Source organism: Anopheles moucheti, chromosome 2 (assembly GCF_943734755.1).
Source record: "Anopheles moucheti chromosome 2, idAnoMoucSN_F20_07, whole genome shotgun sequence".
Classification (NCBI taxonomy): Eukaryota; Metazoa; Arthropoda; class Insecta; order Diptera; family Culicidae; genus Anopheles; species Anopheles moucheti.
The window spans coordinates 9,131,466-9,146,642 of record NC_069140.1 but is presented as its reverse complement, the minus strand read 5'-3'; the positions used below and the strand labels follow the sequence as shown (position 1 = coordinate 9,146,642).

At 41.1% G+C, this 15,177-nt stretch overlaps 3 protein-coding genes and 1 non-coding gene across 4 annotated transcripts; 1 reads left to right on the top strand and 3 right to left on the bottom strand.

Annotated features, from left to right (window-relative positions):
* Positions 1-10,623: 10,623 nt before the first annotated feature.
* Positions 10,624-12,533, bottom strand: LOC128298391 (growth hormone-regulated TBC protein 1-A). Its single transcript, XM_053034141.1, has 5 exons — positions 12,514-12,533; positions 11,513-11,808; positions 11,302-11,448; positions 11,046-11,228; positions 10,624-10,979 (listed from the first exon to the last, which is right to left on the bottom strand). Exons 1-5 carry the CDS (start codon positions 12,531-12,533, stop codon positions 10,624-10,626), a joined length of 1,002 nt encoding a protein of 333 aa, XP_052890101.1.
* Trnav-cac (transfer RNA valine (anticodon CAC)) lies at positions 11,933-12,005 on the bottom strand. The gene has a single exon. It is a non-coding gene; the product is annotated as a tRNA-Val (tRNA).
* Positions 12,534-13,052: 519 nt separating the features above from the next.
* Positions 13,053-13,957, top strand: LOC128310846 (probable Golgi SNAP receptor complex member 2). Its single transcript, XM_053047579.1, has 2 exons — positions 13,053-13,311; positions 13,390-13,957. The coding sequence occupies exons 1-2, from the start codon at positions 13,178-13,180 to the stop codon at positions 13,889-13,891; spliced, it is 636 nt and encodes a 211-aa protein (XP_052903539.1). The 5' UTR covers positions 13,053-13,177; the 3' UTR covers positions 13,892-13,957.
* LOC128310845 (MRN complex-interacting protein) lies at positions 13,566-15,124 on the bottom strand. The gene is made up of 2 exons (XM_053047578.1): positions 15,045-15,124; positions 13,566-14,974 (listed from the first exon to the last, which is right to left on the bottom strand). Exons 1-2 carry the CDS (start codon positions 15,093-15,095, stop codon positions 13,958-13,960), a joined length of 1,068 nt encoding a protein of 355 aa, XP_052903538.1. The 5' UTR covers positions 15,096-15,124; the 3' UTR covers positions 13,566-13,957.
* Positions 15,125-15,177: the final 53 nt, after the last annotated feature.

Genomic DNA, 15,177 nt, shown 5'->3' with positions numbered 1-15,177 from the left:
CCAATGTTTTGTAACGGCGCGCAACTGCGAAACTTCCGTCATCAAAAATCAGCAAACCCTCTCCGGTGAAGATAACTTCGTGTTTGTTGTTGTTCACTCGCCCCTTATATTTTTCACTTCCTGACAACTGTTCCTGCGATTGTGGTTGCGAAATGGTAAAAAGTATCAAAAAGGTTGCAAATCACATTTATGGCTCCATTGGGCCCGCCTCACACCGATCGAAGTGTAATTAAATTAACCTGATATGGGCATTTTTTGCTGTTGCTTATGTTGTATATACGACCGGCAGCAATCAGTCACGATACCATGCAAATCAACTGTCAAATGGTTTGAAATTGCATTAACATCAACAGTGTTGTCAGGGTGGAGGCCCACTGTCCATTTTCAATGGTGTTAAAATCAATTTTATGCATTACGACTACAATTAAAAATGGAATGGTTCATAGACGTGTAGGATGTTCGCAATAAAAGGTAACAATTACATTTTGCATTGCAATTTGCATACCTCGTAGGCGTAATTTGTTCACAATGCTTTGCTTTGCAGAAATCAATTCGTATGACAAACCACATCAACTATTTTACTTTGGATCTTGCTGTTACCTTGTCATTAAACACCTGTTGCCTTCATTTCAGTGTTGTTTATTTGTTTATTAGCTTTCCCTTTTGTGCGTTACACTAAAAATTCGAGATACGCTAGAACAACACAACCAATGTAAGTAACACCACACCATCGAGAATGGTAGGACCGAAGATGAGATATGGATCCAGCTGATGTGCACCTATATAATATCGTAAAATCCCACTGACAACCTTTTTCTATCATTTCTATATACCGAGATGTATATGATACAACTAACGTAGTCGTAGATAAACAAATACTCAACCATCCCCAGAGACGCTAACTGTCAGTTGCGTTACCTTTAATTGTACAGTAGCCAATACAATAGTCCCGGATACGTTATCGGTTCGTCATACCTAGTGGAGGAACTATTCGAAGGACCTACAAACGCACTTAGTAACGCTGTTACGGTACACAAAAGTGTAAAAGTAAACCACATTTGGCTTCCCTACTCTAAACCAACAGACGAAACAACCCCTCCCCCCCTCCATACACACACAGAACAGGTAACAACCCCACTGACACACCGGCATGATGTAATATGTAAAAGCAAACCACAAAACACCTCCCTTACGTACGTAACCGTGCCGCGTGAAACAGATTCCCTCTCTTTCCTTTGTTTCGTTTGTACATGTTTGTAAAATGTTTGGTTTCCACAACAAATTTGCTTTAAACGCGTAACACATTTTCTTCCCTCGATCATACACATTTCGCTCGGTCACGATCGTTGGAGTGCGTAAAACGACGATCATCAGTAAATGAAGGTAAAACATTAAAAAGCGTCCACCGCGTGGCTGTGATGGTGGTTGCATAGATATAGGCGCATAAATTGTGCTGGGGTCTACTTAGATGTTTGAAGCAAAGCTTTAACTAACGTTTATTAAACTAATTATTTTAGGAGCGATATGGGGAGACTAAATGGTCAAAATTTTGGAATAGTTTTAATTTACTGAAACATACTCTATAACGCAATTAACAAATTTGGTTATAAATGCAAACTATGCATATTTGCAGTCATGAACATATAAATGAACTTTATTATTAAATTTTCGAAATCAATAAAAAAGGTAAATTGAGCAGCTTCAATTCAGCGGTGACCATAGCACAATTTGTACGCCTGCATAGCATGCAATCTGGTGACAGATTCAAGCGGCAATCGCTTTATTAATGTTTTACTCTAAAACATCATCACCCGGTGCGTAGAACATACAGAAAACAGAACCAGAAGGAGAACAAACGCGATCGAAATTGGCCTTAAAACATAAATCGAATAAACACTCAAAAACAAAAAACAAACAAAAACGAAGCATTAGAAGCGGTGAAACTTTTTTGCATGCGTAAATGCGTTTGTTTAAGTAAGGAACACTATACTCTTCTATAGGAAGTTAAGGCAGACACATGCGATGCAAAGACAATTCTTCCCATAGGCAAACGGTGACGATTTATGAAGCACACGTGAATTGTAGATACACATACACGTACTTATTGGGGTACGAACCGGGCAAACCTGAACCGAGTGCGGTTGTGTCCGTGGTGGGTGGAATCGTGACCGGTACCATAAAAGCTACCACCAGCGCACAATCTACCCAGGACAGAAAAAGCGCCGTACAGCCATACTACACAGTTTTACAGTGTGTTTTCTTTTTCTATGTGCCGCCCGGTGAGAATTGTTTGTTCACAACCGGCATTCTCTTCACAAACGTCCCAGACCAGGGCTTACGCCAGGAGGAATGGTTTATGTAAGCAATCGCGCACAAACAAAGGGAAAACCCGTAAAAGGTAAAACCAAAGGGGAAATGCGAAAAGGAAATCATTACAGGGGGATATATTTAACTATTTTAAATTTGGTAGCGCGGGGAACGGTGGACAGTAACAGTAACAAACAACCAAACCTAACGAAACGCGTATCGGTAACGAATGTACGCGAATGGTACGAAAACTCCTTTGACACATATTGTAATAATTGTAGCTCTGTGCAGAGTAAACCTATATAGTAAACAAACAAAAATATGAAAGTACCCCACGGTACCACAAGCACAACTGCCGATAGTTGGATAATGTCAAGGATAAACAAAAAAAAAGGAGAAGAAAGAAAAAGTTAAACCATGCAAACAAGAAAACAAAACAAAAAAATATAACAAAGAAAGTAAAATGGTAGAAAAGAAGAAACAAAACACACAAAACAAACAAACAAATACTCTTGTTACCAATGTCCCGTGCGTTTCAGAGCGAAAAAAATTAAAACAATCTTCGTAAACGGGGCAGCAGCTCAGCTCATGTTAGTGAGTGTTTGCAAGCCTAGGAGCGAAATAGTACTATGTGTAGCAAAGAAGCTGTGCCGTCAGTTGGTGAAACGTGATATATGTTGTTGAGATAAGCAAATAGATGAAAATAAGAGGTAACGCAGAGGTACGAAAAAGACAGTCAAACACTGTTAGTAGAGCTAGCAAAACCAAAAAATCGAAAAACAAAACTCAAAACAGAACTGGGTGGGTAAGAGAGATGCAACAATTTACTAACGATTAAGTGCATGTGTGGAAAATCTAAAAACAAACCAACCAAAAAAAAAAACAACAACAAACCCTAGAACAAACAAATCAAACGTAACTATCGATAGTAGATGAGTAGTGTTAAAAGTTTATCACAATTAACCCAGATTGTGGCGTGCATCGTCGTCAAACGTTCATACTCGAGGGCTACGCTAGCGCCCTCTGGGAGATAGAAGGGAAAACTCAAAAGTGTACCAAACCCTTCCCCCAAACTGTGTCTAGGTGTCTGAGGTAAAGCGTGTAGCCTAACTCCAGGCGCAAACACCTTCGTCTAGGATGCAAAACCTGTCTAGTCATCCCTGCTAGCCATTCTACCCCACAACACTGTGCAGAACGATAAGAAAACGGGAGTGGAAGACAAAACCAAAACCAAAAAAACGCAAAATGACCCCTAGCTGCTAGATAATATTCATTGTGAGCCAAGATGGATGGATGGTGTAGCTAAACTATGTATGTATGATATATAGATATGCAACCGGATAGAGATGATGGACCGGCAAGCAAAAAACCCCAATCGAATCCGCTCTCCGGTGCATACGTACATCTCTACACAACTATACCCATAAATAGGGCTGTACGGTGGGCCAGTGGGGGGGTCAGTTCCCTTCCTGGTTCCCTCACCCTCCCCTCCGGTACAGCGTAACACTGCAGTTTGTGCTGTTTGTATCGTTATGACCTAACCGTTTGCAAAATGTTGAAAACACGCTACTACGGGGATGGAAATGCGCCACTATTGCGGGACGGTGTGTGTGTGACCATACAGTTTTTAGTCGATAAGTTAGGAAACACTTTTTTTCGCTCTTTTGTATAAAAAACCCCCCCTAAACCAAAACAACAACCAATTTGCGGTACGAACGAAACGAAACGGAATAGAGGGTCGTTGTGGGTGGTAGAAGGCCGTAATTTTCCGGACCGGTAGCTGGCCAGAGAGAGAGAGAGAGAGAGAGAGAGAGAGAGAGAGAGAGAGAGAAATGAGATAGAGAAAGAGAGAGGGAGATAGAAAGAGAAACTGGACACTAGGAAAGGTAGCAAGCACTGTACGGTGCTACCTAGCGGATACCCAGAATAACGTATTTATAAATCAATTGACCGGAAGTTAGAGCAAGGTGGCGCAGTGGGTGCGAAAGGGACAAGAAAGAGTATAGAAATGAATCAAATAATAAAAACAAAATACCGATAAAAAACATACATTCAATGGAGTTTGATTGGGCAAAGCTGAACCTGTTTGTTCAAATATGGTAAGTAATGGGTGGAAATTGGTTAATGGACAAGTAAATATCACACACTTTCGAAGTCGTCCGAAATTTCACTGAGTTGGCAACGTTCTTATTAGTACAAATGATTGGTAAGTTCGACACGTGTTGTATATCACAATATAGAAGACATCTACACCGAAGCTTCCTCAAAATATCACACAATATTCAAAAGTAGAATATATAATCGTTTGTTTGTAAACATGTTCTAATCTTAGAATTCAACCATTTCAAAGAACTCCTGTCATCTTGATAAGACCAATCAATAACCTCAAGGAACATAATTTTTTCCATGGTTTGTTGAATGTTTAGATCAAACACATATGATGCTCATGATAGATTCTCTAGCAATCACTAAGCAACTGGAATGTAATGTAAAGTTGTAGAACAGAGAGCATGGAAAAATATTATTATAGAATTTTCCACTTCAAGTTGTAGTAAAATTGTAGTTTCTCTATTGTCCTTAGCCGCCTGCTCAAGGATGGAATGCTAATTAATTACAACGGTCAGTTGATTATTTTCTTGGAATTCCTCTTCTCAAACAGATCGCATACCATTCTTTTGCCGGTGACAAAATGGCTAACTATTATTTATCTTCCGAATCACTTCCACTGCTAGCCTTGAAGGACTCAGTCAACTGAGCAGTATGATCGACCGCAGTACGTGTATTACACTTGCTTAAGAGCAGGAGCCAATCGAAAGCCAACTGTGTCACGGAAGCCAAGGAGCTCTCGATTGTGCAATCGGGTTAACGATTGGCGTCCGTTCGGTGGGGAAGAATTTACGACCACACATACGCCCTCGTACGTACTGCCCTGCAAGTAGCATAATGCTGATTGATGATCTCGCAATGGCACACACTGCTGTTCGTTTCGTTTCCCTGGAGGGATTAATATTTTCAAACCGTTTGCATTTTGTGTCCATTTTGTGCCGACTGTCTGCCCAATCTTCTGTTGAGTGAGTACCGGTACCGGACGCGTGAAACGTTTCCTTCGTTGCTTTAGAAACAATTGCTATAATCAATCTTATTATGTGCTATTTATTCTTCCATTTCTTTTTTGGGTTTTTCGTTTTCGTTCTCGTTTTGCTTCACTGTATCACGCATATTAAGCACGACGTCCGTAGATGGAAGTCCGACGCCCTGGGAGGGTGTAGGAATGAAATTAGAAGAAATTATTACTACCCCCAGCAGTGAACGAGACTGTGCGATATAGAATCATTGCAGCAGGTATGACAAATTACGCCCGTGAAAGTCAGGAGTAGGACAGTAATTAAAAAAAGGATAAACGATCTGCTGGACATACCACGAGCGGAATGGTTCACAAGATGCTCCACCATCTTCTACGCTGGCTGCGGATAACTCGGGCAATAACTAGCTAAAGGGATAATTGATTAGACAACTTTTTAACAGCATCATCAAAACATTTCCACGGGCACTGTTATTACAGCGTTTTCGTGTTCGGATGGCCGGCCGGAATGATAATATTTTGTAGCGGAGACACATTTGCATCCTTTTTATAATGTCAACCCATTATCGCACCGTTGAACCGTTCACCGCTGGCATGGCTGGTCGGTGGGCACTCATTTAAACTGATGCATCTCCTAGTTTTACAGGAAACATTTTAATGGCAGTTCTTATCACCACCTTCCGAGCACACTGAATCCAACGATTTAAGGTGGAAAAATGTAATAATGCGTCGTGCATATTAGGATGGCCAACTGCGGAATTTTATATTGTCCGGCAAAAAATTTACATTTGCATGCCATACGTTCGTTGGGGGTAAGTTTTGAAAGAAAAGTTCAGTTCTAATGTTAATTCTGCTGACGTTCAACAATCCGTCACCGTCCAAGGTTAGCGTCAAGGATGCAATCATCACAACGATGCTACGATGCGTTCGACATAGCAACCACCGACATAACCCGATGCCTACATCTAGGCGCAACGGGCACTGCAAAGGAATGTCATAAAATGTGTAAAATTTAATAATCCTCGACGCTCGGCACGCCTGCTGGCAGCATGCATCGACATTCTGGTACGTTGTATTGCAAAAACGTAACGTTGCCTCGGAGGGAAACACAAAAATTTCGCCATTTCCCACGATACCCCGCAGTAAACTGCTACCGGAAGTTCTCCGCTAGGGATAGAGAGAAGAGATCGGACAGGCGCGAGAAGGTGTGGTGTACGGCATGGCATGAAAAATGAAACATTTCAGGAAAACACGATAAGCCGATTGGGTGGCAAGGGTGCTGTTGGAATGTAGCAAATAAACACACGGCAGGGGAATAAAATGTGAATGTAAAAAAAACCGAAAGATTTGTTGCGTTATTCACACGGGAGCTATTGTATCCGGGGTATAGAATAAAGAAAATCCTTTTGTTACTCTGTCTGTGGTTGAGCTGTGGAATACAGTATCCTTATCGGTGCGTACACTAACCGGCGATAGTGATGTACATATCCGATAAGTAAAGCATTTAAAATGCATTCAATTAGAGCATTAATAAACGGTGCTTTGGTGGCTACAAACAATAAGCGATGCGAATTCAGTGTGCATATTTCAAGAGTGGCAATCATTGAGTCATGATAAAGCTCAGTTTCGTGAACCGAAATGATCCTTTTGTTATTCAATATTTCATTGTTATAAGTTATTTTCAGCTTTGGGGTTTTTAATGTGGTGTACTGTCACTTTTAAAAGACTCAGTTTTTGAATATGAGTTTTGAATCCATTATGATAGTAAATTATCATAATAGTTATAGCCTTTTTCGAGAATAATTACACAAATGGAGGCGCCCGGTACTTCACTAAAGTAAGCTACAGGGCAATATTTCCATCCAGACCTCCAAAATAATGAAGGCTTATTTTGTAATTTTCTTTTAAACTTTTCAATGACTCATTTTTTAAATATTCCACTATAATTGCAAATTACCATTATAGTTTTAACCTTTTTCGAGAATAATTACATAAATGGAGGCGCCCGGTACTTCACTAAAGTAAGCTACAGGGAAATATTTCCATCCAGACCTCCAAAATAATGAAGGCTTTTTGTAATTTTCATTTAACCTTTTCAATGACTCATTTTTTGAATATTCCATTATAATTGCAAATTACCATTATAGTTTTAACCTTTTTCGAGAATAATTACATAAATGGAGGCGCCCGGTACTTCACTAAAGTAAGCTACAGGGCAATATTTGGAGATATGGAATAAACCATATCCATCCAGGCCTCCAATTTGATGAAGGCTAATTTTTTAATTTTCTTGAACTGGCTTTTCTTTTGCAATCATATTAAATGTTTTTTGATTACTGGACGTTTTATTCAGAACATTTTTCGATGACTAGGGAATCATATTTGTTATAAACTGGATGAGACTTTGTGGTAGATTTGTTTCAGTTTACGTTTCAACGTATTACGCTTAAGTATTTTTTTTTGAACTCTCTACTCATAATTATTGCGTTTAATTTGACCTACATTTCCGCACATTCAATGACACATCATGATACACACATGCAGGCATTTCAATATTTGAAATAGAACCATCAGCCAGAGTTTCTTTTGAGTGGAAGAATAACCTCCGCACGCAAACCCAATTGTTCCCGGCTACAATATGCTTCAACTGTAGCACTCATCTTTGCCCACACATGTGCAATTGCCGCATGAAATGTGGAGCATATAAATAAACGATGTGACGGTTGTTTCAACCATTATTGCTAACCGTCCCCGGTACAATTCGCGATATTTGACCGACAGCTGTAGCAAATGGTACCCATGTGGTACGGGGGGAGGTTTATTTTTTCGAGAAATTAGCCACCGTTGCGTTCATTAAACATTTGCCGCCCACTGGGGGCTTAACGGTGCGGGACCGGGAAATGCCGTTCACAACAAAAAGCGACCAGAATGTGGTCCAACTGTACGGGTCACTTTTTGGCCCCACGTCGCTAGAGATCATCCTAATGGCACTAAATCAGACTTGACCTGCATTTTTCGGCTGGTTGGGAAGTCAGACTAAAGTCTCATAGGAGTATTGTTAGTTGCACCCATGAAAGAACTAAATCTGTCACTTGCACTATTTAGAGCAAAAAGAAATACAGAAATTCACAACCAGCACAGGTTGGGAGCATACAAGACTCGTTTGCTCACCAGGATTCGGTGTCTGTTTGATAAGCGTTTATGGCTACCTTGGGAACGAGGGAAAACTTCATTCTTTGTGACAAAGGATAGAACCATTGAAAACTCCTGGCCGGCGATGGGAAAACGTAGGGAAAATTATATTAACTGTTAACTAATTTCAGGTTTCTTCTTAGAGGTTTTTTTCTGTTGCTAAATACGTTGAAGCTTTTGTACATTTGTTAAATTTCCCAACGGAGAACGGGTTTTGCCCACCAAGTCATCCAAACGTTTCATCACCGCTGCGATCAGCGCAAGAAAGATGACGCGTACTTAAAACGTGTACTCCCAAAACTCGACGCTTCATTACATACATTCATCCAGAATGAGTCAACCGTTTTGCCTACCGAACGAACAACTCTTTCGTTCACCATCGGCGCCATCGAGTGCCGGAGCCTATTTCCCGTGTGACTTATGATGATGGGGCTAAACTTCATTGAAAAGTGAAAACATGCCGTGCCAAGAAAAGGCAGCACCTTCTTCGGCAGCAACAGAGCAGATGGGCGGCAGTTGGGATACGATTTCGTGCTGGGGGTTATTTTTTGTTTGTTTGCTTTCGTTGCTTCAAACCCTATCGTGTGACTGCTGTTAGGGTCCCTACCCTAATTGTGTGCAAAAATTCCGTGTCAAACACGGGTTGTGGTAATCAACGAGTGTTCAGCGAGCTAATTAAATGGTGGTTAGAAGTTGGACAGTTGCTATTCTGTCTGTTTAGTTTAGTTTTTGAGTTTTGTTCACATTTGATGTTTAAGTTCGTTTCTTACGGGGCGTTATTTTGGGGCATACTAATTGCGTTTGCATGCGCTTCTTAAGTCGGTAATATCACATCCCGCCAAATGCAACACTTTTTCCTCTGCTTTTACAAATGATAAAAGGTTGTATTGAATGTTCATTCCCCTGGCAATTCGTAGAACTTTTTTCACTTAACATGACGCTCCTTTTTCAGGGCGAATGAGGAAAGATCTGACGTTGCGCACATAATTACACATGAGAGCAATCATTACCACTGGTCCCATCATTTCGTTTCGTGCAGTATTTGCCTAATCATTATCTAATTAACTTTAGAAAGTTACATAATGATTAACCGTATTGTCATGAGACCCATCGTGACGGTATAATGAATGGTGCTTCTTAGGGAATCGGATGGTTATGGAAAGATACTTTACAGTCATCATGTTTAGCACTCCTACCGCTGTCTCAAAGCCCATACTGCGGAGTTATGCAGCACTATAGAGCTTGTTAAAATCAAATTACTTTTTCGCTTTTTATTGAATTCCTTAGCTTACAAAAACAAAAACGATATACAGACTGTGCCATGATTTTGTATTGTCCGTCAAGTTGATAATTGTTAAAAAGCGAACAACGATTGAGCTATTCTACTTCTTGGCAGTATGTTTTTATCTTGAAAGTTTCATGACTTTTGTTACGAATTTTGGATAGATTTTGTAGCGCCTAGTAAGGTACTTTATGTTAAAAGATGAATTTGGTAAAATGTTTCTAACATTGCTTAAGGGATAGTCTAGGTATAGTCAATTTGGATTAGATTATCTGATAGATAATAACAAAAGTAACGGAAATTGCATACACATCCACGTTATGACAGTTCCTTCTAATCGATAAATAAATAAAAAGAGTCATTAACTTCTCTAAATGCGTTCTACTCTAAGCTGTCAACTGAATCGGAAACACTGTTGCAACAAACAATCACAAGGAAGAAATTAAACAAGTTAACAATATTTTTGATCGTGTGCTATAAAACGTAAAGATGAATGATTCATCATGTGAATAAGTTAAATAGAAAAAGCTACCATTTGAATACTAAAGCTGAACCATAGTTTGCTGCTGTTGAGTGTTGTACGTACGTATGTCTCGGTGGCATATATAGTTAGCTTTGTGTTTCGAGGAAAGCTGAAAGGAACCATTTCCTTTGAAAGGTTTCACACGTTAGGCATTGTTTCAGCCTGTAAACCACATTAGAACGGTTTTGTCTACACTATATTCAGTCTGTATCTCTTCTGAATATAGCTCTCCAACCCCTAGGAAACTTTACTCTTGCTGGCCATCCGTTCGTTGTAGAACCGCTGCCGAAGTGCATCCAGTTGCGACCGGCGCAAATTACCCGGCACCTTAAAGATACTTTTCATGAACTCGTGACATTCCATGAGTACGTGCGATTTTTCCAACGAACGGAACAGTCCGATTAGAGTGGAGATATCATCCATCGCTAGCAAATCTTGTCGCAGCCGCACCACTATCGTAAGCCCTACGCGAAGCAAGATTTTGTTCCCTTCGAGAAACAGGCAGTCCCATATCCGGAGCACGGTCTCCGTTGGAAGAACTTCGGCGTACAGGCAGATGAACCATTTGGTAGCTATCACAGGCCATGGCAGTCCTGTCACAGACGGAAAAGAAACAATTTATTCGTACAGAAAGGTTACTCTATCATATATGCACTTACCCAAATCGAAGATGTGCCGATGGACATCCGGGGCTCGCTGACGGATCAGTTCACTGAGCACCTCGATATCGGTGATGAGATTTTCCATCGTTTTGGTGTGATATAAGGGTACGATGTTCTCGATCACCACTTTTAGCAACCAGAACGAAGACACTTCATTCTTAGTCACTAACAATAATAAACCTAAACGCCGAAACAGGAACGTAACAAACGATGTGGTAATGTCGTCAGACCATATTTTTTCCGGATATCTTACCAGCAATGTAGTTAAGGCCCTGGCAGTACCCAACCGTGCGATTGTCGTGGGCAAACGCAATCAGCACGTTGTACAAACTTAATTGATACTGTTCAAAATGGATATTGTCCGGAAACGTTCTTGGGAGATCGAGTTTGATTTGGTCCGCTAGGGAAAGAACGAAAGATCAGGTCTAAAATTGTATCGAACATACTATAAACTCTCCACTTACATATTTCTTGGTCGAACTCATATGTGAGCAGAGTTTGATAGAGGTTCGGTTGCTGTTGCTGTAGTTCGTGCGCACCGGACGTTTTCATCCATACTTCTTCCCGGAGCGAACCGGGCACTCCTTTCCGTACGAAGCGTTTCAATTTGGAACGGTTCTTTAGCATGTCCGCACTCTTGAGGAACTTCTGCCATCGCATGCTGCGTGTCGTGAGCACCGTTAGATAGCTGGACATGATATTATCATACGACTGGTAGTCGAAATCCGGTTCCCGCTTGAATCCATACTCGTCGACATCACTGGAAAGGTATAAATTACTATTATTGCGAATCGTAGCTTCAATATTCAAAACTTCTACAGAAATCCGTAATATGAATACAAAAAGAAGTCCACACAGAAAAAAATTAACAAAAAGCTTTCTCCTGTTTCCGCCCGGGTTCGAACCGGGGACCTTCTGCGTGTGAAGCAGACGTGATAACCACTACACTACGGAAACACCCCGCTAAAGGGCACGCTACAGCCCTACAGATGCCTCACGCGACACTTTCACGGTTCAGAGCGTACACGCAATTATGTAGCGCCATTCGATTGTTCGCTGCCGTTCAATGCAAAACAACATGCAATGCGGTGCTTGTGTGGCGGCACTAGCAATTTGTATTCAAATCTCCACCAATTCTAAGGGAAAGTGCACTGAGCGGGCTTATATAATGACGCATTATTCATTGTTGTTGGGAACCATTGTTCATACCAGATACCGGCACGGCAATGTGCGAATTGGTTGCTTTTTATCACTCCATTATACAATTGCTTCTGCCGCATGGTGTGTGCGTTTTATGGGTGGCTGGCCGAGTTCACGGTTTTGTCGAGCGATAAGTAAGTTTTTATATTCTGGCTAACCCATTGAAATCAACAACATGGTTTGTTCATTATTAAAACGATTAATGCAAATCGATAGATGCATTTATGAAGGCTACTTGCAAACGCATAAACTAATTCTGACTCACCTGAACTTAGACACAGCCATGTCGTTTGGATGTCTCTTACGCACGGCACTACACTGCAAGTTTTTAACACAGCACCAAAGGCAATTTCACCAAGAATGGTACACTCAATACGCACTCAATACGCATTGATGTTCCAGCTATTTCTAAAGCGATGCCCCCTATAACCCTCTCAAAGTGTTATCAGACTGGTTCAAATCATCACAAACGCATCAGCTGATGTTTTGATAACACACTAATCGATTAGAGCTGTTGATTTGATTTCCTCTCGCCAAATTTACCACCGGTGCAGAATTTTTGTATACCAAACTTGTCTAGCTCCAATTGAACATGTGCCCCAACCGAAGGAATCCTTCTATTTATCACAGATCATTATTATTAACTGTGCTTTCTTCTGCTGCAACCGCAACGGGAAAATAACACAACAGGGCCAATTTTCAACAGATGCTTCGTTCGCCAAAAAAAAGGTAAACATCGAGCTGACAGCTGACACTGACGTTTGACTTGTTTTCGTTTACGTGTCATTCGGGTGTTGAATTCGTACCGATATGGAGAATCGTGTCCAATTGCGATACTTTTCGCAATAAAATTGCTAATTTAATTCAACGGTCAGTGTTACGGGTAGTGGTTTTGATAGCTTTTAAATCTCTGTTAGAAGGTCCGCATAATGGAAGCTCTGTACATGCAAACCAACAGCCTCATCCAGGAAACGCAGCAATGTTTCCAGCGGCTGAATGATACGCGTTTTGATTCGGGTGAAATTGAACACGACATCCAAATGAAGATTACAACAGTTAATGGGTAAGCTGAATCACATCACATCTTAAATACCCCCTAAAGTCCTCGCATTCAACCTTCTGTTCTACGTACGCATTACAGCAACTGTGATCGATTGGACGTGCTGCTCTTCAAAGTGCCCGTAGCGCAGCGTCAAAATGCGAAAATGCGAGTCGATCAGCTCAAGTACGACATACGACATCTGCAGGCCGCGCTAAAGCTGTACCAAGATAAAAAACAGCGTCGCGAGACAGAGCTAGCGGAACGGGAAAGTTTACTCAACAAACGATTCACCGCAAATACGGAAACGTCGATCGACATCGATTACTCCTTGCAGCACCACAACTCGATGCAAAATGCACACCGAGGTGTGGATGAAATGATCTGGACGGGATCGAATGTGTTGGACGGTTTGCGATCGCAGCGCGAAACGCTAAAGGGAGCACGAAAGCGAATACTGGACGTCGGCAATACGCTCGGACTGTCGAACCAAACGATGAAAATGATCGAACGAAGACTCGTCGAGGATAAGTACGTGATGTATGGTGGGATGTTTGTTACAACGGTTATAATTTGTTTGATAATTTACATTTGGATTCTCTAACGAATGTAAAATAAATGCCTGCTGCTTTTCGAATGTGGTTCACGATTTGCTGCGCCGATTTTTCGTTCAAAAAATGATGAAGTTGTCTGTATTTTCATTCGTCACATCATCTTCTGGAAGATATTTTGCCCATTTAGAGGACACACTGGCAGGTTTGGTTTCTGTTTGAGATTTCGTGTCATTAATATTTGCTAACGGTTCAACGGAAGGTGCTAATTTACTCTCGACAACAGTACGCTTTCCAAAATTCATTAGCGGAGTTGCAAACACATCTGAAAATTTTCTCTTGCGGGGCATCTCCGGTGGTTTGTAGCTTCCTGATGAGCTGGGAGTTTCAGAAGTTGAAATTTTCGGAGCAGTACTTGCTTGAGACACGATTTTTTTCGTAGGATTTGGAAAGGTTCGTCTGGTAGTATTTTCTTTGCGATGGAAACTAGGAATTGCCATTGATTCATTTCTGCTACAATCCGTGCTTTGTTTGTTAGCACATGTGCTGTTGAAGAATGTGTTGATCTTTGCGTTGCTCGCTGTACGAATAGGGTTGAACAAAGGTTTCTTTTGCTCAATGGCCCAATTACTCCTTGATGAAGGATATTTATCTAAGTTTGAAGACCGCCTTTCCTCATTATCAAACAAATATTCTCCTTTCCTTTGCTGGTAATTCCATTCTCTTGCACCTTTTTCCACTAAGCTATTCACCGGATTATTAATCCGTTCTCGGTCGAATGTCGTACTTGATACGCTTTCCAACGATTCCGACGAACATACAGTATCAGACAGATCGTCTGTTTCCTTTGTCAAAAACGTTTCCCATTTACTTGGCCCCTGGGGTGTTTCATTACTTGCCCCATAGCAATTTGTCGGGTCTCTCTCCAAAGGCGGTTTAGCGAGCTGTATTTTATTTTGAAGAACCAGTTTAGTCACTTCCGCTTCTTGTTGATCCATCTCAAAGTTACGCATCGATAATTGCTGTACCATGCTTCGGCAATCTTTGCCAGATCCGCGGAAGAATTCTCGCGCCAGTGATTGTTTGACGCCACAAAGCTTACACACCCATTTGTTGGCCTTTTTGACAATATCCACCTGGAGAAAGATATGGCATATAAAGCAGGCAACTTTTGTAGATTATCTTACGCCTCAGCATTATTCATACCTGATATTTTAAACACTGAAAACAGCGAACAACACGCAACTCTTGAGGCATTTTACCGGCTTGCGGGTTTGTTTGGAATCGGGAAGCATATTCTGGCTGGATCGTCTTGTACAATGTGACGTTTTAAAATACA